At 53.1% G+C, this 24,871-nt stretch overlaps 1 protein-coding gene across 2 annotated transcripts; it reads left to right on the top strand.

The window, feature by feature from the left end:
• The first annotated feature begins 2,959 nt into the window (after nucleotides 1-2,959).
• TMPRSS3 (transmembrane serine protease 3) lies at nucleotides 2,960-24,220 on the top strand. 2 transcript variants are annotated; one of them, XM_031030529.2, is made up of 13 exons: nucleotides 2,960-3,542; nucleotides 8,319-8,429; nucleotides 9,264-9,380; nucleotides 9,772-9,895; nucleotides 13,000-13,125; nucleotides 14,348-14,391; nucleotides 15,116-15,281; nucleotides 15,853-16,022; nucleotides 17,762-17,857; nucleotides 19,917-19,919; nucleotides 20,519-20,661; nucleotides 21,304-21,456; nucleotides 24,203-24,220. In XM_031030529.2, exons 1-13 carry the CDS (start codon nucleotides 3,449-3,451, stop codon nucleotides 24,218-24,220), a joined length of 1,365 nt encoding a protein of 454 aa, XP_030886389.2. In that variant the 5' UTR covers nucleotides 2,960-3,448. The 2 variants fall into 2 exon arrangements, with proteins under 2 accessions (XP_030886389.2, XP_006735694.2); XM_006735631.3 differs by lacking the exon at nucleotides 19,917-19,919.
• Nucleotides 24,221-24,871: the final 651 nt, after the last annotated feature.

Raw genomic sequence — 24,871 nt, 5'->3', positions numbered from 1 at the left:
AAAAAAAAAAAAAAAAAGGTGGAGATTGAGACAATGCTTGGAACTCAAGCTGTGTGCAAACGGTTACAAAAACTTCACAGCTCCTAGAGGACCCCTCGGGGGGGTCCTCTTCTCATACCTCTAAACCAAGACCACGGAAGACACCACCTTGGTGAATGCCAGCCCTAGGTATGCTGATTTCTATTTCCTTAAAGTTTCATTTTGAGATTGATGGAATCAATTTGTAGGTAAGCTTTCGGAGAGGCTACTGTATGGTGGTAGAAGTTCAGCCACCATCATGGGTCATCTCCCTGCTATACCCAGGCAAACTGACCTCATTTGACACACATCCCAAGATGTTAACATGTTAATGTATTAATATGACATATGTGAATCCATGATTGCTTCTGGTTTTCTACATGTCTACTCAGTATTGTTCCACCACCTTAGTTTATGATGAGCTCATCCATGTACCTGGAGCCTACCACACACTCATCACTGTGTCAAGTGCCACGATAATACATTCTAGACTGTCCTCTGAGAGTGGTACTCCAATGGAGCATCACCTATAGCACTCGGGTGAAAACAAAGAATTAAGTTCTAAGTTTCCTATCCCTGTCTTTGAAGGCAAAGGTTTGTTCAAGGACTACTGAGAGTAGTTAAGAAAGATGTAAAGGAGGGGTGTATGAGCTTGAAGGATCCCTGGTCTTAAATCCAAAAACATTGAGAGGTGTGTGGGCAGGTGCTGGGAGGCAGGAAAACAAAACTGAGTTAAACCACAAGTGGCTGAATATATCTCTCTAGCTATTGTTGCCATTGGCAAATCCTGCCAACTCTATCTTTAAAATCCCAAATCTAGCTTTTGCTCCCCATTTGCACCACCAGCATCTTGGTCCAAGTCACTGCCATGGTGGCCAGGTTTTTAGTAGCTTCCTGCTGGCTTTCTGTGAATTCACCTCTGTCCCTACACTTTGTACACATGCATAGATCTGACTTTGCCCTGCTTAGCTCTTTGGTGGCTTTTCATCACATGGAAATCAAACCAGAGTCCTTCCAATGGCCCAGGCCTTCCATGATCTGCCAATTTCCAAGCACATAGGTTTTCTTGGGGTTCCTCAAACACCCCCAGCTCATCTTCTCCAGGCCTCTGGAGTTGATGGTCCTGTGCTTGGAACAATCTCCCCTCTTAGCTCATATGACCTTCCTTATCTCATCATTGAGGTCTCCACTGAAATACCACTTCTTCCTAGAAGTCTTCCTCCACTACCCTGTCTGATCACTCCCTAAGCCTCTCCCAGCCTCATCTCTTCCTCACATTTGTCATCACCTGAGACCACAGATGAATGCTTTGTCCTCTCTGCCATCTGCTCTGAGTCTAGATGCCTGGCTCATGGCAGATGGCTCATAAATATTTGGTGAATAAATGAATGCATCTAGCTCTACTCCACTAGACTTCCAAAGGGGCTCAGTTCCCTGCCAACAGCAGCAGGGCTATGTTCTCTCCTGATAAAACATCTTAAAGCTGTATTGTGTGCAGAAAACCCTCGGGATGTAGAGGCCCCTTACAGAATGGAGTGTGAAGTGTCTCTATGGAGTGCTCACTGTGAGAACACTTCAGGTTCCCTCTCTTTTGCCTGCAGAGCTGCTATGAGTCAGTCACACCGAGGGATAGAAACCGCTGCCAGAGCGTTTTGCCTGCCCCTCTTGGTGTGCTTGCTCAGCACCGGGCAGGACCTCTCTGTTCTTTTATAAAAGGAGCGCCTGTGTTCTGAAGCCTCTTACGTGAAGTTTCTGAAAAGGTTTGCTTACCTTACTTACTAATTAAAGGCAAGTCACATTTTTCCCCTCCCTGGTCTCTGTAGTCATACCACCGATGGCCACTTGATAGCCACATCCAGGTCGGGTTACACAGATGCCCGCGATAATGCTGTTTGCTGTGATGATTGAGTCGGCAAGGCTGAGTGACCTGGTGGAAGTATTTCCCGATTGGAAGAACCTGTTGGCAGCCTGCTTACCATCACGCTTGCTTTTATAATGAAAAAGGAAAATAGTTCTGCTTTTAATGATGGCGGCCCCAGAAATGGTGAGTAAAGTGGGTGGGGGAGAGACGATGCTTCTGAAAGAGGATTTCTCAACATTTCTCAGTGTTGTGAAACCGACCGACAACTGCCTGTTTGGGAAGGGACTTCCATGCCTAGGTTCAAGGTTTCAGAAAGCATTTTACCACTTGTTCTTATTCTGATCATAAATATTTAAGCTGCGTAATTTGCCACATGCTGATAGTACGTGGCAAGTATCAGCAAGAATCAAAAGCAAAAATGCTGGATGTGAATTTACTAGTTTTCTAAGATACTTTTCAGAGCCACTTTTGAGACGGGAATGAAATATTTTTAGTGCATAACTCTCGCTTCAATTTTCCTAAGACCATGCGAAGCAGCGTGAAGACAGAGTTTGCGTTAAATGGCTTAATAGTTTCTTGTTGAATCTCAAACATCACAACCAGTAAACAGAAATTGAAAATGGGTGATTTAAGAATCTATGTTTCTATGCCTGTTGGAACCTCCTTTGAGGAAGCAGGTTCCCAGAGAACTCATGCCTGACTGATACCTGGGAGGGTGAGTTGGGATTTAGTTGGGAACATTCCGCCATTTCCTTGCTCACTCCGCCCCTCTTAGAGTTACGGGAATGATTTCCAGAGGCTTCTGACCTCTCTGGCTTTGCGATAGGTGGAATTCTTTCGGAGGAAACAGAGCCCCAGTGTAGCTGGTGCAAGCCAGCGGTCCCCAGCTGCTCCTCCCTTTGCTGTGTGGGGGACTGGGCACCCAGAGGGCATGGATACTTTCATCCTTAACTAGGTCATGCCCGCGAGAGCCAGGGAAGGGCTGTGTTTACGGAAAACTACAAATACTGTGGGTGAGTGTCCCCTCCATGGTGCCATCTACATTTTTTGGGCGTGGACATTGTGTGAGTATAAAAAACTTCTTATGGTTATGATAGGTGTCCCGCATGTGTAGGCAAAGGGTTGAGTTTCCGTGGGACAAAGAACAATGACAAAAAAGAGAAGGAAGGTGCTTTGAAAGTGATTTATCTTCTGAAAAATAAAGGTGCAGTAATTTCTAAATCATAAAAGGGCATATCTCTAAAGATTGCTAGTCAACTGATTTTAAGATTGGTAGGAATACACAGCGAGAAAGTCATTATTTTAGCAGAATTCAGTTCATAGTTTTTCGTTAACTCTGGAAGTTTCTCTGTTACCTGCTGTGGCTCAGAAAAAAAAAATGCGTTCTCGCAGGACACATAGTTTTGATTAATGGGTACTGAATGTGCTTTATGTGGATTGTTGGATTTCAAAGATTTAACATGACAAAGATGTGTTTGACACTAAAACTGTAAATAAGGGAGCAAACGCTTTCTGTTCTTCCTGGTGAAGGAGGTGGAGCCAAACCTCGGAGGTCCTGAAATAGTCACCATGGGGGAGAATGACCCACCCCCCGCGGATGCCCCCTTCTCCTTCAGATCACTTTTTGGACTTGACGATTTGAAAATAAGTCCTGTTGCACCAGGTAGGTGGAACCAGGTGTGATTTCTGGGGAAGTGTCCCCAGAGTGTCCCTCTGGGGACATACTCACCAGGATTTCTCACACCCACAAGCTGGATGCTTGCGCTTCCTTGGGTTTATAGAACCCTGGAGAGGGGGCATTAGAGAGGGCCATCACCTTGTTCAGCCCCTTGCCAAATCCCGGAGACAGAAGTTTGCATTCTCTGAATGGAGGTTTTCAGAAATTGAGGCTCCCATTGCCCCTGGGAGTGAGGGGTCAGGTCCTGCCAGAAGATCTCCAAGCCCCCCAGAAAGTCCTGAGAACCAATGCTCATCAGCTCTTCTTCATTGCTGAAGGTATTTGATGCCTAGAATAAAATCCAACAGCAGGAGACAAGAGCTGCTCTGAGCAACAAGGAGAGTTGGTTTTGTAAATAGGTCTCAAATGCAGGACTTGGAACAGTGAGCCGGAATGCTGACCTCTGGGGCCAGCACAGGGGACGTGTGGGGGCTCTGGCTGAGGTTCCAGAAAGCATGGAGTGGGGGCTGCCCTAATGATTCCTTTTAAATCCTCTGGACAATTGAGATTGGGGGGTGGTGGAGAATATGGGAGGTGGGAGGACAGGTTTCAAGTAAAGGCAAGGATACACAATTTAAAAATACAACTCAAAAAAGGAACATAAATATACATTTAAAAAATACCCTGCTATCACCTGACCCCCAAGATTTACCTGGTTTTTATGTTTGCCTTCATTCTCTTCCTGTCCTTGCCCGTCAGTACACATTCAAGCGCAGTGTAGGTATAGACAGGTGTTTTCCCATGTGCTGCTTGGTTTTTATACATGCTTTTGTTTATAACATCACAACATTCCATCAAGTAGATGTGTAATTTACATAGTTTTTAAAATCCTCATTTGACATAGAATTGTTTCTAATATTTTTATAGTACAAATAATATGAGCATGAATAACACTATACATATTCACCTCTGCTAATTTTGCTTATTTCTTCATGATTAATTCCTAGCAGTGGGAATTTAGTAGTGCTTTAAATAAATAAGCAATGTATTGTTCATTATAACAATTTAGAAAACACAGTTAATCAAGAAGATTTTTAAAAATTACCCACAATTTTACCATTACTCAAGAGATAACCCTATTTGTGCTTTAGTATTGGATTTCTTGCCTTTTTCTGATCTACATACCTGTATTTTCATTTGGAAGTGGCATATTCTATTTTGAAGCTTTTTTTTTTTTCCCCCCAAATGAAACAATATCATGTTCTTCTTTCCATGGCATTAAATAATTAAATATTCTTTAGGGGTTGGAAAACTATGGCTCATGGACAAAATGTGGCCCACTACTTGGTTTTATAAATAAAGTTTTATTGGAACACAGACATATCCATTTATTCACCTATTGTCTATGGCTGCCTTCATGCCATAGTAGAGTTGAGCAGTTGCAACAGAGCCTATATGGCTCATAACGTTTAAAATATTTACTAACTGGTCCTTTATAGAGGAGGTTTGCCAACTCCCTTTCCCTATCATGGAACTAACTCTATACATGTGTTCTATCACCAGTTTCTTCTGATGGGCGTTCAGGCTGCTTCCCATGCATCAGTATTACATTTGCCACCTCTCTAAGTGTCCATATAGGTAGAAATTTATGTACATCAATGATGACATCTTAAGATAAATTCCTGAAAGTGGTTTTACTAGGTCAACAATTCCATCCATTTAAATTCTGGTTCGTATTTCCAGTTTGACTCTCAAACAGTTTGTACAACGTCTACTCCTCTTGACTATAAGCGGAGGTCCATTTGCTTTCACTTTGGACTGCAGTGGGGCTGCTACCACAGCAATCCTAATAAATACTGTGAGGTTGGTATGTAGTTACATTTGATTTGCAGTTTTTCAAATTTCCAGAGAGGTTGAAGGTTTTTTCGTGCTGGTTAATCATTGGCATTTCTTTTTTGGGAAGCTGCTATGCATTTTGCTTTTTATTCCAGGCATGCTCGCAAAGACAGAACAAGGAGGGGGAGCGGGGCCATGGTAGTCCCCACAGGGCACCACGGCAGATGAGCTGTAAAGAGGCAAATGTGAACGATACAAAGGTTCTAACTGAGCAGCAGTCTTGGAATCTCTAACTAGGATGAATTTCCTAAATCTAACTCTTAGACACAAAGCAACTGGAATGATAAGAGGTCATTCTTGGGGTTCCTGCTGATTTTTAAAGTGTAAGTGGAGTGTGGGCTCTCAGTAAGGGGGAGTTATTAATTTGGTGCAGGCTTCTGGGGGTGGGGAAGGCTGGAAAGAAGAGTCTGCTCTGTAAACTCAAGACCACGAATTGGTTGCCCTGGAAGGGATTGGTCTCCCATGCTGAGGTAAAACAACCTCCATTATCATGATGTCATTCATCCATTCAGTTGACTGATACAGTTGACCCTTGAACAACACAGGGGTGGGGGTAGGTTGCTGACTCCCCACCTAGTCAAAAATCTACTTATAACTTTTGGCTCCCCCAGAACTTAGCTACTAATAGCCTACTATTGACCAGAAGCCTTCCTGATCACATAAACACTCACTTAACAAGTATCTTGTGTGTTACATGTATTATATACTGTGTTCTTACAATAGAGTCAGCTAGAGAAAAGAATGTGTTGTCAGAAAAATCTTAAGGAAGAGAAAATACATTTGAGGTATGGTACCATAAAAGATCCACGTGTAAGCGGACCCGCATGGTTCAAACCTGCGTTGTTGAAGGGTCAGCTGTATTTGTCAAGGACTGCTGCACACCAGGTGTTGGTCTAGGCTCTGAGAACATGGCTGTGGAGCAAATTGCCTGCTCAGTGTGGCCAAGACAAAGACCTTGCCCTCTGCCTCCCCCTCCTCATTCTACATCCTTCAGGCCACAGACTGTGTGCCTTTCCTTATTCTCCTTAACTTCTTCCTTCTTCCCTCTTCCTTGTTCCTTCTCTTACTCTTCTCTTCTTCTCTCCTCCTCTCCCACCTTCCCCCCACCCCATTTTTGTCTTCAAATTCTTTCTTTTTTAAGGAGCCCTGAATGATATTGGCCATTTTATAAGCACACCCTTTATTGCCGGAGGGTGAAGCTGTGGGTTTCCAAGGACAGGCAGGGGGAGATCTCGGAATGCTTTCCGTGGGAGCCCTCTCAGCTCAACATCTCTAAGCCTAGGGTGCGAGAGGAAGGGACGTTGTGTCCTGAGTAACCGTGTGCTGTGAAGAAGGCTGTCTCCCCTTCCTACACTCCCACCTTCCCCAGTGTAAGTGGGGACAAGTCTGGCACAGGTGTGTTTTCAGGATTGATGAGATAATTTGCATGAAGGGGCCTGTTCTCCTTGGAGTAAAGGTGCTGGTGGAAATTCTCCTGGTTGCCCAGAGACGCTTGTACTTTGGGGCATCATAACGTTTATACAGCGCATCCTCTTTTTCATCCAATCTGCCTGGTTCTTTCGGCAAGAACTGGGACAGGTCTGGGGTTTACCCTACTTGCAACCTAACAAACCAGCCTGCGCAGTTTGCTGGATGCTGGCAGAAGACAGGAGACTCCCGGGTCAGACACGGAGGACGTTGTTACTCATGCAACGAGCAGCACATGCGTCCTGTTCGAGTCCGTTACCCATGCCCGCCAAGCCCCATGGAGGTGATATGGAACAGCCCAGGGATACACTGCATGCCCAGGGGTCTGCATCCCACAAAGGAACCCAGAACCAAGGCAACTCAAATCTTTTATAATGGAGCGCAAGCAGACCTGCACATACTTTGTCCCAAAGGAAAACATTGTATTTGTTAAGCCAGACACTAGGTAAACCTGCTCCTTTGCTCTGGAGAGAGACATCATCTCTATCTTCTCGGGCTGCTTGCTCTGCCAGCATCCTCAGGGAGACGGCCTGGGACAAGGCTATTGGTGTCCCCAAGCACCCGACTCGCAGAGAACGGGCTGCTACATCATCCGGCGACCCCCTCAGAGGCCCCAGCCCTCCCTCTCCTCAGAGTACCCTGTTTGGGTTTTACGAGTCACCGCCCTCTCTGGGGAAGCATTTCTGGGGACCTGGGCTCCGCTTCCCTCCTCTACCAGTTTCCTAGGGCGGCGGAGACAGACGACGACAGGCTAAGTGGCTTAGAACAACACAGGTCTATTGTCTCATGGTTCTGGAGACCAGAAGGCTGAAGCCCAGGTGCCGGCAGGGCTGTGTTCTCGCTAAAACCTGCGGGGAACCCTTCCTCGCCTCTCCCCAGCTTCTGGTGTTTGCTGATAATCTTTGGGGTTCCTTGGCTTGTAGGTTCATCACTCCCATCTCTGCCTGCATCTTCACATGGTGTCCTGTGTCTCTTCACACCATTCCCTTCTGTGCATGTCTGTTTCTGGCTTCAAATGTCTCCTTTTTAAAGGACACCAGTCAGATGAGATTACACCCACACGGTGGCTTTGTTTTAACTTGATGGCCTCTGTAAAAACTCCATTTCCAAAGAAGATGATATTCTGGGGTCCAAACTTCAACATACTGAGGGGCGGGGCGGGACACAATTCGGTCAGTAACACCATCCCCTAAGCGGGGATGGACACAAGTGGGTTGGGGGCGGAGAGCACGGGGCTGAGCCTCTGCAGTATGTGTCCCCGGATGGGTGGCCTTTGGTCTAACCACGGCGACTTTCTTTGGGCCAGAACATTCTCTGCTTTGAGGGGAGAGGGGATGGGTAGCTCAATTTTAAGTTTTATTTTATTCAAATCCGCTGCTCTGTGGCTTTTTGCTCTTCCCCCACCTTTTCGGTTTTCAGACGCGGATGCGGTTGCAGCACAGATACTGTCCCTGCTCCCACTGAAGTTCTTTCCCATCGTTGTCATTGGGATCATTGCCTTGATATTAGCATTGGCCATCGGGCTGGGCAGTGAGTACAATTCATTATTTAGTGGGCTCTCGAATGCCTGTCCAGCCGTTTAAACTTTGATGAGCCCCCCGCTCACACTGGTGGGGTGCTGCCACCCAGCCTTAATTACTGGAGGCAAACGTCTTTTGGGCTTGCTGACTTTGAGTTTTCTTTGCCTGCATGAATGTAGGGCCACCTGGGGCCCAGGAGGGGCTGCTGGCCATGCTCGGGGCTTTGTCACCAAAGAACCTGCCCAGTTAGAAGTATCGAAAGGCAGCTGATGAAATAGGATTCTGCGGGCGGGAAGGGGTGAGGGGCCGGGAGGAGAAGACAAGGAGGCCATTCATGCAAGGCCAAGCATACCTGCTATTTTTAAAAGAAGGTTCATGTAGCTTTTGAGAAAGGGAGTCATTTGGATGGGCTCTAATAGGGAACAATATCTCTTCTTCTCTTTCAAATAACTGGCCCACCTGCTCAGCTGTGTGGTCCCTGGTCCCTTCTCTTCTTGCCCAGGGTCAGAGACAATAGGAGGTAGATTGGGGGCCGAGTCGTCCTCACTCGGAACTGCTTGCTCAGCTGGCTCAGCCAGTCGGCCCGCAGCCATGCATTTTCTCTCTTGACCTTGAGCCCCAGACCTGTGGCTCAAGGCCACACAGTGAGACAAAGTGGGGTGCAGCAGCCCCACCCTCTGGAATTTGGAACAGAAACTGGGCTGAGGGAGACAGGCTGCAATTTCAATGCAGGTTTCATTATTGATGGCCAAGCTCAAGGCCACGTGGCCAGTGGATGGTTGTTAGTGTTGTCCACTGAAGAAGCCAGCCCTTCCTTGACACCCTTGTCCTCTCTTTTCCTCAGTCCACTTCGATTGTTCTGGAAAGTACAGGTGTCGCTCATCTTTTAAGTGTATTGACCTGACGGCTCGATGTGACGGGGTCTCAGACTGCAGAGACGGGGAGGATGAGTACCGGTGTGGTAAGGCTGTGCACCTCATGGTAGAAGGACCACCCGACCCTGACCTTACCCATCCGTGCAGTGGGTCCAGATCCATGCCTCTGTCAAGTCACGTCCTTAACTGGGATCCACCTGGCATTCATCCCCAGGGGTGACTGAGCTGGGAGCAAAGGGAGGAGGACTGTTACCTGGGGTCAAATTTCGGTTGGGGAGAACACAAGAGCAGAAAGAAGAGAGCTCAGGGGGTCCAGTCAGTAAGAACTGCCCCTGCCCTGCAGGGTGGGGGTGCTGCGGGCGAGGGGTAGGGCAGATTCAGCGGAGCAGGGAGCTGAGTCGGCTGCAGAGCGACCTCTGCCCGTGGGCTCAGGCTCCGCTGGCCCCTCACACCCGGTTCGTCCTGTGTGCCGGGCAGTCCGCGTGAGTGGCCAGAACGCAGTGCTCCAGGTGTTCACAGCCGCGGCGTGGAGAACCGTGTGCTCTGACGATTGGAGAGGCCTCCACGCTAACGTCGCCTGTGCCCAGCTGGGGTTTCCAAGGTAATTTAAAGAACATTTCCTGCTGATGGTAAAGCACTTGATCGTGGTGACAATGGGGAGAGAGAGCCACCTCTTAGTGGGGCATTTACGGGGTGCGGCTGCTCACCGTCACGCTGCATCCTCGCAGCAACCTTGATGTCATCCTCACGCCCCAGGTGGGCACACCAAGCCCCCGCCTGCTAAGTGGCTTGATCAAGGTCACACGGGAAGGGGCACGTTTGGGGGTGTCTCATGGTCAGGACAGGACCCCAGATGCACACAGGAAATAGAGAACTTCTCAGCCCCAAGCTGCTCAGGCTACAACCAGAGGGTGGCTACGTGGCCCCCACGCGCCGGGTGCCGGTGGCCCCACGGACGTGTGCGCACACTTCCCAGGAGTCCCAAAGACCCAAGTTTGAAAAGCCAGCCATTTAGGGGAAACACAATCACTTCAAACAGTTGTTTGGCAACATGTAGGAGGGACGGCGCTGGGAGTGGGGTCTTCACTTTTCAGCGTTTGGTTTTGTCTACGTGACATTTTGTGCCGAGGGGACACATTTCTCTCCTCCTCTCTCCTGGCCCCTCCTCTGACCCCCGGCCCTGCTGTCCTCTGTGGCCTCCCACCACGGCACCCCAACCCCCTTTGCTCCTGGCCCCCAGGGTTCAAAGCAGGTAGACTCTCTGAGTTCCCAGGCTCCCGGGTCTTTGCACCCGAATCCCCGTGTCCTCGGCCCAGCTCCCCGACTTGGACATTAAAGTCGGAAACTGCTTGGAATCCAGGGAGCCTCAATTTTCAGATCTGGCGCATCATCCTCTCAGCTCCTTTCTCCAGTGCCTGTGACACCCCAACGTCCCCCAACCTGTGTCCCTGAGACCGCATCCTTCTCACCTGTGACAACCTGGATTCAGGAATCGGCAGCAGTTCAGCCCTGTGACAACAGCCAAACCACCCACACAGATGCCCCCCAGGATTATGTAGACTTCACCCCTCGCAGACGGGGACGAGGGGCTCACACCCCGCGCGCACACACACACACCACACGTACATGCACCGCATGCATGCACAGACAACATGCACACGCCACACACACGCACACGCACACACACCCCACATGCACATACTACACACATGCACACCACACACATGCACACTGCACACCATATGCACATAGACCACACGCACACACACCACACATGCACACACACCACGTGCACACACACACCACACGTACATGCACATACACAAAAACATACACCATGCATGCCACCCACCACATAAACACACACAAGCACTCACATACGTTACATCACACACCACATCGTGCACATGCATCACACACATACCACATCAGACACACGGATACACACAACACACCACGTCACACACATATTACACACCACACCGCATACACATCACACACTACATTACTCATATGTACACAAGCGCAACACCACATCACACAAACACGAAGTCGCACATGTGCACACTCACATGCCTCACGCACACACACGTGCACACACACACACACACACACCACCACCACTGCAAACAGCTGAAAGCTTCTCTGGGCACTTCTGTTCCCTATGGAGGCCCTTTCTTGGACTCACGGGGGGCGCCCCTGCCCTTCCCGGCTCCCCTCCCTCTCCCTCCGGGAGTGCCTTCCCTTCCCCTGGATCCCCAGGCCCCCCTCTACTATGCAGGAGGGCCCAGAGACCCCTTTCCCTCAGATCCCTGGGCGCCCAGCCGCAGTGAGATGGTCCCCTTACGCTTGGCGTGCACCCTCGGGGGGAGTCCAGCCGACGTGGTTTTCCCAGACCGCCCCTCGGCACGGCCGCTTTCCTTCCCTAGGAACCCGTTCTTCCCTTCCGTATCAATGCTTCAGTTCCAAGATTTACTTCTGTAGCCTTCTTGCTTTTTCCTCCTACTTCTCTCCCTAAAGCCCTTCTTTGATCTTCTCTGCTTGGCTGTATCCCATGTCAGCTATCTGGATGACAGCAAAAGGGGAGACTATCAAGCCGGATCGCCTGGGTTCGAATCCCTGTGTCCTCAGCCCAGTTCCCTGACTCAGCCTCCAAAACAGGGACAACAGTAGCACCTGCTGTGAAGGGCGGTGTGAGGTTCGCGTCGGAGTGAGCCTGGCACACAGGAACGCCCTGGGAGAGCTGGTGGCTGGGGTGGTTACGACCACCTGGAGGCTGGGCCATTTATGGCAATCCCGGGGTGGCCCTCGGGGCCCCCATGCATCTCACAGCTCTCCGGCTCATCAGCTCATCACCTGGCGCCTGCCCCATTGGTGGTTGAGCCATCCCTGGGAGGGCTGGGAGGGTCACTGCCCTCCAAACTCAAACTTGACTGCACTTTGTATTCTACATCTACTCCCGGCCCCCCCGCCTCCCCGCCCATGGCATTTCCATAACCGGATGCAATCCTGTGTCATAAACTGGTGTGTTAGTGAGTGAAGCAAGCCAGCTGCCTCGTGTTTTGTTCATTCCATGAGAAAAGGGGAGGATGCCCTTTCATTTACTACCCCTTATCTCATAACTCTTCAAACACTTGATTTTTTTTTTAAAGATCATGCCTTCTTTACCATTGTTCTCCAGAAGACCTGTTCCCTGACACTTTAAACATTTGCGGGGGGGGCCTGAGCCTTTTCCTTCTGTGTTCATCTCTCTCCAATGGGAACCCACCCCAGTCTGGCTTTCATTCTCCCTGACCTATTCCTCTTGGATTCTCAGCATCCCCACTCTGGTCCCACCTGAAAACACTCCGCCTAGTTCTGTGTTCTGCTCTCTCTGGGGCTTGCTGCAGGCCAAGCAAAGGTCAGTTCAGCTGGGTGCATCAAGGGGACCTACTTAGCTACATCAGGAAGTGGGCTCCCTGGTGCATGCCCAAAGCCTGCCGGGGCTGGAGGGGCCGTGGGGTGGGGGCCAGATGGGTCCATGGTCCCAGACAGTGCAAGATCTGGAATGCCTTCCTAAGCCAGCAGAGGAAGCTGTTGGTGGTTGGAGGGGTGGGAATGACACCCCCCCGGTACGCCACATGTAGTATTCTGACATGAACACTGGTTGATTTGAAGCCCACAGCGAGTTTACACTTCGGGTCTGCGTTTCCAATGTACTTGCAGCTACGTGAGTTCAGACACCCTCAGGGTGGACTTGCTCGAGGAGCAGCTCCAGGAGGACTTTGCGTCCATCAATCACCTCCTGCCCGATGACAAAGTGAGCGCTCTGCACCACTCCGTGTATGTGAGGTGAGCGGCCAGGCGGTGGCCATTGTCCGCACTGCGTCGCCTGCTGGCTTTGTCGAGCTGTGCACGGCCCCACGAGGACCCAAGCGACTTGAGAGTGTGTCTCCAAATGCAAGGTGGGGGCTTGGCCGCCTCAGTTAGACTGGGTGGAGGGAGCACCGGCTGGGGTGCAAGAACCCACCCCAGAGCAGGCGAACATGGCCCGACAGAGAGAGGGAGGAGGGTGGTAAGGAGTGCTGCGTGTGTCGTGCTGTTCTCGTCGTGGGCCCCAGGGGTGTGTGCGGAAAAGGGCAGAGGGACAAGGAAACTAGAAAGAACGTGATTAAGAAAGACACGTGTCCTCTGTCTACAGAGTACTTGAACATTTATGATTCCTATTCCACGTTTCCCCCGACAACTCGTGAGAAAGGTAAAATGAGGTACCCGTAAATGACGGTACCCACAGCCCAGTGTGTCCCCGCCTCTACAGTCGGGCATCCCCATATGCTCTTCCTGGCACTTTGGGCCAAATCCCAGGAGCGTGTTCTCTGTTCTGGGAAACAACAGCTTGTCAGCCTGTCCATCACATAATTGATAGTCACCCCGGACTTTGTGGGGACAGCTCATCTCCTAAGTCCTAAAACCTCCATCTGGTGACACCCCCTTTGTCTTGCATGATTGCATGAACGGCCTAGGGCTCTAAAGGCAGGGAAAGTCACAAAGGGACACGGGTGGATTCTAAGAACAGCACATTCCCTGCCCCCCCCGCCCCCGTGCGTGCAAGGGCGAGCACGTGTCCTTTCTGGAGCAATCACAGCTCTGCTCTGGGGAGGAGTGTGATCCAGGCTGCAAGGACACCTGCCATGCTGTCCGAAGGGCACTCTGTGTCCTCCAGGGGCCAGCGGAGAAGCCCGGGCTAAAGCTGACCTGCAAACGACACCAGTGATGTTTATGAAACAGCCCTCCTCCTGCCTCTCCCATCATTAGCTCTACAAAGCTTAGAAACACTCAGTCACCTGTCACACGCACAATACTTCACTGTAGCCAAATGTTTCAGAATGAGTGTTTCGGAATGAGTGACCTCACAAGCGTGTGTGTTTTTTTAATATGGACAAAAATTGCAATCTGTATTAAAGAGCAGGGGAAATAGAGTTCATTTTTCTTTTATCCCAAGATTAAGTTGAAAAAAAGTGTCTATTTCCCTGACCTCTGGCGTTTACCGTAAACCTCCTCTTTTGCTCCTTAGGGAGGGGTGTGCCTCGGGTCGTGTGGTTACCTTGAAGTGTACAGGTAAGAGATTTCGCACGGCAGAGAGAAATGGAAACGCGCGCGCTCACAGACTCCGGTCTCCCCCGCCTCCGCAGACTGCTTGGGGTCCCCTTGTCCTAGGTGCCAGGTGGGAACCCTGCAGACCCCACCTGATGGAGGAGGAGAGCAGCATCAGTCTGTCTCACCTGTTAGCAGGGTGGGGGGCGGCGGCGGGGGAGGCAGCCTGGAGCAACTTCTCTGCAGCAGACAGGACCATGTTCTATGATGCCCTGTCACTCCACGGTGGCTCCAGCAGCCTGACTCACTGTCACTTTCTCCTTCCCACTCCCCCTTCCCACCTCAAGGAAAAGTGTGCCCAGGCTGGTCAGTGCCCCAGGCTCCCTGCCCCATGGCAGGCGCCCCTGGCAGAGGGAGGGTTCACACTGCAGGGGTGGGGTCTGGAGAAGTCAGGCAGGTGCACCGTAGCCCTGCATTACTGAGGAGAGGGCTGCCGAAGGTTCCCGTGCTCCTGGTGAGTTGTGGTCACACTGGGGTCATGGGTGTCGCGGGGAGGGGCGCTGCCAGCACCAGACCTTCCCACTGCACCCCTACGTCTGCTCCCACCCCCGCCCCCTCCGGCTCTCCTTCTGGGCTGTGAGCTCTGCAAGGACAGCAGGCTGTCGGGGGGGGTGGTCTGTGGGTGTGACAGCAGGTTCCCCAGAAAGGTCTGTGGGATCGACCCCCAGCCCCTGTTGTCTCTCTGCAGTCTGTGGTCTGAGAACGGGCTACAGCTCACGCATCGTGGGTGGAAACGTGTCCTCGCTCATGCAGTGGCCGTGGCAGGCCAGCCTTCAGTTCCAGGGCTATCACCTGTGCGGGGGCTCTGTCATTACCCCCGTGTGGATTGTCACTGCTGCGCACTGCGTCTATGAGTGAGTGCTCGTCGCCCACAGACCCCGTCTAGACTGGGCCGTGTTAGGATGGGGAAGATTCCAGTGGTCGGCGGCAGGCCCAGAAAGCGGCAAACCGACCGGATGGTCACAAAGTAATGTCCAGTGGAGTGGACCCATCACTGTCCCTGCTGGCTGTGACTGGTGACCCTGAGCTCATTCTAAGGATTTCAGACCGGCCTCTCTTACAGAGAAGGTAGAAAGCTTTGGACGGAAGCTTCCTTGCAGGAGGGAAATGGCCAACCTCCCTCTAGCAACTTACAGGGGAGCATGCTGTGGCCAAGAGGCTGAGAGGTGGCTCCGGCCGGATGGGCACTGACCTCCCAGGCAGTGTCTCGGGGGAGGTGAGCACGGGGAAAAAAAAACCACAGGAAGACTTCCAAACCCCAGAGGTCAAGTCTCCGTTTTTGTTTTTGTTTTGGCTGCTGTCTGATGGAGAATGGGCCCTGAGAGACCCCTCAGAATGCTGAGAAGTCTGGAGGTGAAGTCATCGAGGCCTGCCTGGGGAATGACTGGGGTGCTCCTGCTTCAACTCTCTGCCTTCTCATTTCAGCCTGTACCTCCCCAAGTCCTGGACGATCCAGGTGGGGCTGGTTTCCCTGTTGGACAGTCCAGCCCCTTCCCATCTGGTGGAAAAAATCATCTACCACAGCAAGTACAAACCCAAGAGGCTGGGCAACGACATCGCTCTCATGAAGCTGGCTGGGCCGCTCACCTTCAGCGGTACGTCTGGGTTTCCTGCTGCTCTGTTGCTTTCAGTTATTTCAAGAGAATTTGTAATCACCCCTTGAAGCCTTTTTATGAAGCTGCTTTGCAATCCTTGCTAGATAATTCCAGGAGTTGGCTCATTTCCCCGCTGGCCAGGGTTGATTATCTTTTCTCATTAAAGTTGTGATTTTCCTGGTTCTTGGTAATACGAGTAATTTTCGACAGCATTCTAGACATTGTGCTATCACATTAGGTGACGCCGGGTCCATATACCTCTTCAACTTTCGCAGGTGGTCACCCCGTTCAGGTTCACTGTGCGTGACTTGCCTACTTTTATGGGCTGTGCTTCTGATGATACTTGATTTTAGAGACCCTGTGGTTCTACTTTGGTCAAATCGGTTTGTCTGGTGCCACTGGGGTTCCCATGGGTGCCACTTTCTTCCTGCTGGTGCCAGTGGGAGCTGAAAGGGACTTCCCCAGGCCAGGCCACGGGTGTCTCGAGGTGGTGGAAGGGGGTTGCTGGCCCTGTGGGGTCAAAGAGCTCTTCCCAGAGCTTGTTAAGGTGAGGTGCCCTGCCCGGTGTCTTGGTCATGGCCTACAAAGAGGACACTTCATAGGTCAGTCAGCTGGGGATCGTCCCCGTGGCCACTTCTTTACTGTGCATCTTCGGCTCCCTGAAGTACTCAGAAACAGTCTCTCCCCTCTAGCTGCTGCATCCGGCAGGCTACGTGTCTCCCTGGGAAATACCTAGTCCTAACCTCTGAAAGTTACAAGAATACCAGAACACACAGGATAGAGCTTCCAAACATTTTGCAGACGCAGACAAAGGATTACGAACCTACTCTTAAATTAAAGCCCCCTTTGCCTTCCCCAGCATATACCCGCATGGGTCCCCAGAGGAACATTGAACAAGGCCCCTGATGCCCCAGAACCGTGGCCCAGGATCAGTGTGTTCATCACACCACACACCTCATGTTCTACGTGTAATGCTCTGAAACTAATATTTCCAGAGAAGCAAAGAGAAATTGTAATGGTGGCATTCGTTTATCATTAATGATACTTGGTTATAAAAAATGAGGTGCTGACATCCGCACTTTGATAAAAATTAGCGAGTGCTCTTACTACTTCTCTGCCTTTCCATTACTGTCCCGTGCGGAAAGGCTTAGCGCATCTCAGAGCGTCTTCACGAGACAGCCTCATGGCAGCCGTGATGCTGTCTCTGCTGGAGGGTGTATGTGACACAGCCTATGGGGACAGGCAAGCTTCTTGCCTCCAGGTGTGCCAGGAGGGACCAGAGTAGCCATGGAGGGATGTTTCATAAGGCAGTGTGCCCATGGTCCAGACCAGGAGTGGGCAGGTTAGGGCCCCGGGACCCAATCTGACCTGTTGCCTGTTTTTGTAAATGAAGTTTCAGTGGGACACAGCCAGATCCATTTGTATACCACTGCCTATGGCTGGCTGCTTTCAGGCCACGGAGGCAGGCCACGCAGCCCACAGAACCTCGGGTATTTACTATTTGGCCTTTCACAGAAAATATGCCACCACCTGGTCCAGACCCACTCACGTTGCCACAGATTAGACTCTGGAGGGGGAGGATCCCTGTGCTGAGCTGGTAGCTTTTAGACCAACTAAGGGCTTGACCTTCCTTTGGGAGATCGTCTGAGCTCTTCCGAGAGTGGACACTGGGGAGAGTCATTGTTTTCTTGGACTAGTGCTTCAGCTGAGTTCAAGGTTGCTGTCTCCCCTTGCAACAGAGATGATCCAGCCCGTCTGCCTGCCCAACTCCGAAGAAAACTTTCCTGATGGCAAAATGTGCTGGACGTCAGGATGGGGGGCCACAGAGGATGGAGGTCAGTCATCTGAAATCAAGATTCTGAGTCCAGGGAGCCCAGAGCCACGAGGCCCAGGGTGGACACCCACCATGACATGCTGCCCCCCGTGTCCCAGTGTGGCGTCCCCGTGGGAGGCCCACATGTCCCAGGCAGGGGGTACGGGTCAGCAGCTGGACACACGCTCTCAGCAGAGCGGTTGTGGGTCAGAGTCATGGTTCCGTTTATCTTGGGGAAATTGCAGACTTTGTCAGGGAGAAATAAATGGAAAAGAAGGACTAGGGACCTTCCTTGTTGGGGAGATGTTCACCAAGTCATCAGGCGGTTTCCCCCCATCCTCCCCACCATGCTAGCAGAGTACATAAGGAGCCCATTGAGAACCCTTCCCAAGGTTTATTCAGAAGGCAGACATCTGTAACTGGTGACGAATTTTCATCTTGCGTGACTTTGGAAGATGTGCTATTTCATTAGAGGAAGCAGATGTATGGAAACTTACTGCTATTATCGTAACGGTAGTAGTCATCTTAATGAGAACAGCGCATGCCAATGGAACCCACCCCATCCTTCCATCAGGGTGGGGCACACCTGTGCTCATCACTCATAGGTTTTCCACCAATTCCTTTCCTTCTGGTAGAAAATGTAGGAGTTCCTTGGGCGGGGGGCTGTTGAAACAAAGCTCCATAAACGGAGAGGCTTAACTAGCAGAGACTCAGTCTCTCCCAGCTCTGGAGGCCAGATGTCTGAGATCAAAGTGTCACAGGGCCGGTTCCTTCTGGAGGCTCCGAGGGTGAAGAACTTACCCCTGGCCTCTCCTCCAGCTTCTGGTGGCTCCAGCCATCCTTGGCATCCCTTGGCTTGTAGACACATCACTCTGGTCTCTGCCCCATCTTCTTGTGTGCTCCCCCCGCCGAGTCTCAAATCTCTCTCCCCTTTCTCTTATAAGGATACCAGTCTTTGGACTTAAAGTCCATCCTAAATCCAGGATGATCTCATCTTGAGATTCTTACCTTAATTACATCTGCAAAGACCCTACTCCAAATAAGGGCACATTGTAAGGTTGCAGGTGGACATGATTTTTGGGGGTGCAATTCACCCCAATACAGGAAGTTCAGAATTTTCCTCCTGAGGCTTATTAGTTGAGTCTGCCCCCCGCACCCCGAATGTCCAAGGCACACAGGGCTTACCCAGATCTAAAGGGTCGGTCCTCTTCCCAGGGCAGGGTCTCATGCCTGCAGCTTGCCATGTCCTCTTGCCCATATTGGAAGCTTCCTCCACAGACACGTTGAGCTCCGTTTCACCACGTACCAGGTGCTGAGCCGGATGTCTCCAAGCTGTGTGCTCCTCACAGCAGCCCCTCGGTGGGGAATTATCTTCATGGCCGTCTTGAGGGCGAGGAGCCTAGGGCTGAGGGGAGCTGAGTGCCTGGCCTGGGCTCACACGACCAGGTGGTGGGAGGTCTGGGCTTCCACATCCACGCTCCCCCCACAGCCCTAGTCACATTGTTTCTCAGGACTTGTGGCGTCAGACCTTGCCAGATCCGGTGGGACTAGTAGGGAGAGATACCACTCTCAGCTGACCTCTGGCCAGTGGTCCCCAGGCAAGTGGGATATGGGTGGATTGGAGAAGCCCATGCAGAAAACAGGATGCAGCTCACACTCAGAGAACTCTTAGAATGTGGGCTTGAGGAGGGTAGACCTGCACCCCACCTGCTGGTACATGCTAGAGCCATGGGAATAGGGCCGTGCCCTGCTTTCAGCCTATAAAACATAAAGATACCCGGTTTACAAACAGGTTAAGTCAGAGGTGTGGATCCCTTTGGGTCGATGGTGGGGCTGACCCAATGGCAGATGTATCATTTCCTGTTGCTGTTGCAACAAGACCAAACTCATTGGCTTCAACCCCAGGAAGGTATTATCTTCGGTTCCGGAGGTCAGGAGTCCTCATCCATCTCCACAGGCTAGAATCCATGTGTCAGAAGGGCAGGTCCTTCCTGGAGGCTCTGAAGGAGAGTCTGTTTTATGGCCTTTTCTAGGTTCTGGGGATTGCCTGCTGGCTCGTGGCCCTGCCTCCGTCCTCACAGCGGGTCAGGCAGTGTCCCCGCCCCCCCCAGCTCCCCCGCTTGCCTGACCTCGGCTCCCCCATCACATCTTCTCCTCTGATGCTTGCGATTCTGTTTAGAGCCCACCCAGGTAGCCCAGGCCCGTGTCCCCATCTCGGGGCCCTTCTGCCGGGGAAAATGACACAGACACATGTTCCTGGGATTGAGAAGTGGACAGCTTTGGGAGGACACTTTTCTGCTGACCACATGAAGGTTCTGCCTGCAAACTTCACGGGCACGGGCCTCAGTTTCCCTTTTGTAACCTGGATTGTTCTGAGGCCCGGACGGGCCGGTGTGGGTAGAGCGCTTGGCCCAGGATGGACCCTGGGGAGGTCCATGCTGGTTACTGCTGCCCAACCTCCTCCTGTTTGGCCACTTTAGGGGAGTGCGTGGCCCTGATGGGAAGCAACGGGCTGCCCGGCCCGCTCATCAGGGAGCTCGCCGCAGACCACGCGCCGGCCGCCTCCAGGAGTGGCCTTCTCTGCCACGGGAGTGTGGCGGCGTGGCCCCCGGCCCCGCCCCGGTGCGTGCCCTGAATTCCCAGCAGGGCCCCTCAGGCACGTACTGCCCTCCCTCTGACACAGGGGACGGCTCCCCGGTCCTCAGCCACGCAGCTGTGCCTTTAATCTCCAACAAGATCTGCAACCACCGCGATGTGTATGGCGGCATCATCTCTCCCTCCATGCTCTGCGCCGGCTACCTGAAGGGCGGAGTGGACAGCTGTCAGGTAGGGGCCCTTGGTGGCCTCTGGGGGCCACCGCGGCAGGGGAGGCTCTGGACGGTGACCCAGCCTGTGGGACAGGCCACGACCAGCATTGCCCTGGGACTGACTGAAAAGCAAATTTACAGGGCGTGGGGAAGACGTTTGCTCAAGATAGCACTCCCTTGCCTGGCCGCCGGCCGAGTTTACCCGGCGCTCCCATTCCGCCTGGGTGCTGGCGGCGGGAGGGGTCTGCAGGGTGCCCCCCGCCCCAGCCCTGGTTCTCAGAGTTTGCAGGGGGGCACCAGGGGCTGCAGGCGGGTGGGAGCCGGTGCATCTGGCCTCCAGAGCCACAGTGAGTGCGACTCCAACACTGTGGGGGTCCAGCCCTGGCCGGGCAGACCCTCCCTCTAGAGCGCTCCCCGGGCTGTGTCCAGCTGCCTCGGCCTTCATGGGTTCAGTGCCTCTAGAATCTGGCAGGGAGACAGCTGGGGGAGACCGTCCCTGGGGGGCCGAGAACCCCACTGTTGGGAGTGCCAGCATCAGTTCTCGGAGGCTGGGCGCGTGAGCGTGGAGCCAGCCTGGCCCCGAGTTTTGTGATGAGAAGGGGCGGATCCTGGCGCTGAGACCAGGGACACCCCGCACGGTGCCTCTTTCCTCGCCATCCAGGGAGACAGCGGGGGGCCGCTGGTGTGCCAGGAAAGGAGAGTGTGGAAGTTGGTGGGCGCAACGAGCTTTGGCATCGGCTGTGCCGACGTGAACAAGCCCGGGGTCTACACGCGCATCACCTCCTTCCTGGACTGGATTCACGAGCAGATGGAGGTGGGTGCAGCTCACCTTGGTCTCCGTCATTTGCCTCCAGCGTCCTTTTCTGTGGCCCCAGGGCTGCTAGGCAGGGTCAGGGTGCGACACTGGGGGGTCCGTCCAGCAAGCGGTGCCCTGTGGTCTCTGGGTGTCGGACGTGAGCACCGCTAGTCCCACAGGCAAGGCTGGGCGTGGGGGTGGTCCTGGGGGATGGGTGCACACAGGGCGGCCACAGGGACGTGAGGGACAGACTTTCTCCACCAAGTGGGGAAAAGAAGAGGGGTGAATGAGGAGGAGGCCCTGGGGATGGGGATGGGTCCAATGGGCATGAGTAGAGGGTGGACAAGGTGCAGACAGTGGGTGAGGGTGTGAACCTGCAGGCCCCCAGCGCCCACTGAAGAATCTGGACCTTGCTAAGAGCCAGGGATGGGCCGGAGAGTCTCTGATCTCGGGAGGCCTGGGCAGCTCTGGGCTTTGGGGGAGCCTCCCTGAAGGGGGGTGCCGCAGGAGGGAGACAGGTCACGGAGGCCGGCTTCCAGGACCAGGGCAGGCGGGAGAAGGGAATGCCACAGGCAGCCAGGAGGGACGGCCACCCCTGGGGGAGCAGGCTGGAGGGGCAGCGGGGCCCGGCCACCCAGGAGCCTCAGCAGCACAGCCTTCTACCTTGTGGATACCCAGCAAATATTTGCTGACTTGATCTCCGATGCTGAGCCCCCATCACGCCCTGGACAAGTTTCAAAGATCTTGGGTTTTGCCTTTTGTTTTTAAAATTAAGGCCAAATTTACGCAACATAAAATTAACCATTTTAAAGCGGACAATCCAGTAGCCTAACACCTTCACGGTGCCATATAGCCAGCAACTCGATGCTCTGATGTTCCACATTCAGGACCATTTTCGCCACCTCATTAAGCAGTCACCCCCACCCCCACCGCCTTCCTCCACCCCACCCCTCCCTCACCAGTGTCTGGCAAGCAGTAGTCTGCTCCTGTCCCTAGATCAAAGACCTTTTAAAATGCTTCTTTCAGTTGGAAACAATTGGCTAAGAAAGACATCAAACACTTCATGCACCTTGGGTGTTACTTTCCACTTCCTCGGGGATTTTTGCTTTGAAGGAAAAGCTACATCATGGCTGCCCTTTTCCAGGCTGAGACCTGGTTTGACTTGTAGTCTTGCTGAGCCACCATCCTGTGCATCCTCTGCAGGCTCGAATAGTTTCCACCCTCAGTGCCGCTCCCGGCGAAGCGATGCTAGAAGACACATCTTTTCCAGAAATGCCTGTTGACACTCCTTTTGTGAGCCCGCACACTGGCCCAGTGAGCCTCACGAGGGACACGGAACACTCTTTAGCACAAAATTCAGCCCAAACCCATCCACCTCTTTGGAAGCAAGAGAACAGACGTTTGCAAGAGCAGCCCCCCGCCCCTCCCCGCGCTGCAGTGGCCCTGATGGCCAAGAGTGGGACCCCAGGGTGCAGATGATCGTGGGGGTGTGGGGGATGGAGGCCGGGAAAGGGGGAGTCACCCACAGAGCCACCGAGGTGCTCCCTCCATGCAGCCCTGCTCAGGGACAGACAGTCCACGGGACCAAGCTAGCTGTCATGAAAGTCAAGTTTGAAATGGATGCGGGTCCGGGAAACCAGCTCCGAGTCTTCAAGCTGTGGAGGAGGGCCGGGGCCTGGTGGGGGCAAGTTTCCAACGTCCCCTGGGAGCCTTCTAACAACAACGGTGCTGGGTGATGTCTTGCCCTGTTTCCCTCAGCACTGGCCTGGGTGGCAGGTCCTGGGGCTGTCCCCACATTACAGGGGAGGAGACGTTCGTCAAGCCCCCGCAGCTGGTGACAGCAGAGCGTGACTCCAGCCTCGCACCTGCTGCGCAGCCGATCCCCACTGTGGGCCTGCACGGGAGCGTCCCTGGCTGCCTGTGTACCTGACGATTGCCAGGACCCTTCTCCAGAGGGTCTGATCAGGGGATGTGGGGTGAGGGCCCTGGCGATTCTGATGCACGGGGTCTTCAAGGGAAGACACTTCGGAGAAACACCGGTGGGGGCCCTGTGGCTCCCTGGAAGGGCTTATAAAGAGCTTCCACTCCCTCCCCGCACCTGGATCCATGCTCCCCCTGCCCCCATGAGCACGTTTACAAGTGCTGGATGGACGGCGGCTGGATGGCCCCCTGGAGGCCTGAGACATCTTCGTCACCAGCTGCCTCGGTCCGTCCACTGGGGCCAGTATGAGAGCTGCCCTTTAGCAAGTCTCTTCAGATGTCCCGGGGAGGGGGGAAGATCCAGAAGAGGCTTCCCTTCCCATGGGAGGTTTTCCAGAGGTCTGCATTTTCGGTTGTTTCTTTGAATATGCCCACGGGCCTTCCAAGGTCCCACACGGGTCGGAGGGGAATTGGCCCGGTCATCAGCTGATGGGACTGCCTGCTGAGTCATCTCTGCCTTCATCCACTGTGCTCTGTACGGGGGCTTGAAACAGAGCTGTTCTGACTCAAGCCGGGACTCGGGACCATGACACGAGGCCTGGAAGGGCCATGTGGCAGCTAGGGAAAGCGCCCCAGGTCAGGGACAGCCGATGCGGAGGCGCGTGCTGGTAGGAGTGCGGTCTCACACGCCCCGGGGCCCGCCAGCAGAGGCCACCTTTGTCCCCACACACGGCGGGGACCAGCCCACGCTCACCCATGGCAAAATGCAGGTGCCCGCTCCGTCTCATCATGGGAGGCCGGCTTGAAGCGCGAAAGAGGGTAACGGCTGTGTTTTCATTTCTAGAGGGACCTGAAAACCTGAACAGAAGGGGACAGGTGGCCACCTTGACTTCCTGCCGTGATGGAGACCCCCCGTCCTTCCACGGGTCCCTGGGCAGAAACTTGCAATGGGAGCGCGAGCCTTCGGTGCTCTTCTTTCTGGCACCACCCGCAGAGCCAAAAGAAGGAGCACCTTTCTGTCGCTCCACGTCCAGAGCAACCTGCTTCTAGCACCTCGACAAGCCGCGGGGGCGTTGGGCTAACATGACCTGACGCTCCTTGGTGACCTTCGCCGAGAACAGATGTGGGGACGCCTTCGTGGTGTGGCCTTGTCCCACTTGTCCACTCGGTTTTCTCTGCCCCCAGACACAGGCAAACCCCACCAAACAACGCAGGTACTCAGTAAGGCCTCGAGGCCCAGAGCCACAGGAGGCCAGCGTCACTGCACGTCTTCATCCCAAGCACTGGAAGCAACCCAAACTTTCTACTTCCAAGGGCCCTTTTCGCGTGTGGGAGCTTGATCTACAGTGGTTAGTCGTAAGGTTTATCTCTAGTCTTTCTTTGTAGCATTTGGTGCTTGGTGCATTATTTGTCTCCTGCTTCCCAGGGACATGTGCTCCCATAAGGCCTCTGTCAGAGCTTGTCTGAATGAATCCCGACGGCTCGTATACATTGCAATCCTAAGCTAAACTGG

The sequence above is a fragment of the Leptonychotes weddellii genome, chromosome 1 (assembly GCF_054177405.1).
Source record: "Leptonychotes weddellii isolate Sample4059 chromosome 1, ASM5417740v2, whole genome shotgun sequence".
NCBI classification, from domain to species: domain Eukaryota; kingdom Metazoa; phylum Chordata; class Mammalia; order Carnivora; family Phocidae; genus Leptonychotes; species Leptonychotes weddellii.
Note: the sequence above shows the minus strand (reverse complement) of the source record. Positions and strands in the feature narration are given on the sequence as shown.

Coding starts and splice junctions, on each gene's coding strand:
- TMPRSS3 (XM_031030529.2), top strand. CDS start 3,449: ATGGGGGAGAATGACCCACCCCCCGCGGATGCCCCCTTCTCCTTCAGA. Junction 15,282..15,852: donor GCTGCGCACTGCGTCTATGA/GTGAGTGCTCGT, acceptor TTCTCATTTCAG/CCTGTACCTCCCCAAGTCCT. Junction 20,662..21,303: donor GCGGAGTGGACAGCTGTCAG/GTAGGGGCCCTT, acceptor CTCGCCATCCAG/GGAGACAGCGGGGGGCCGCT.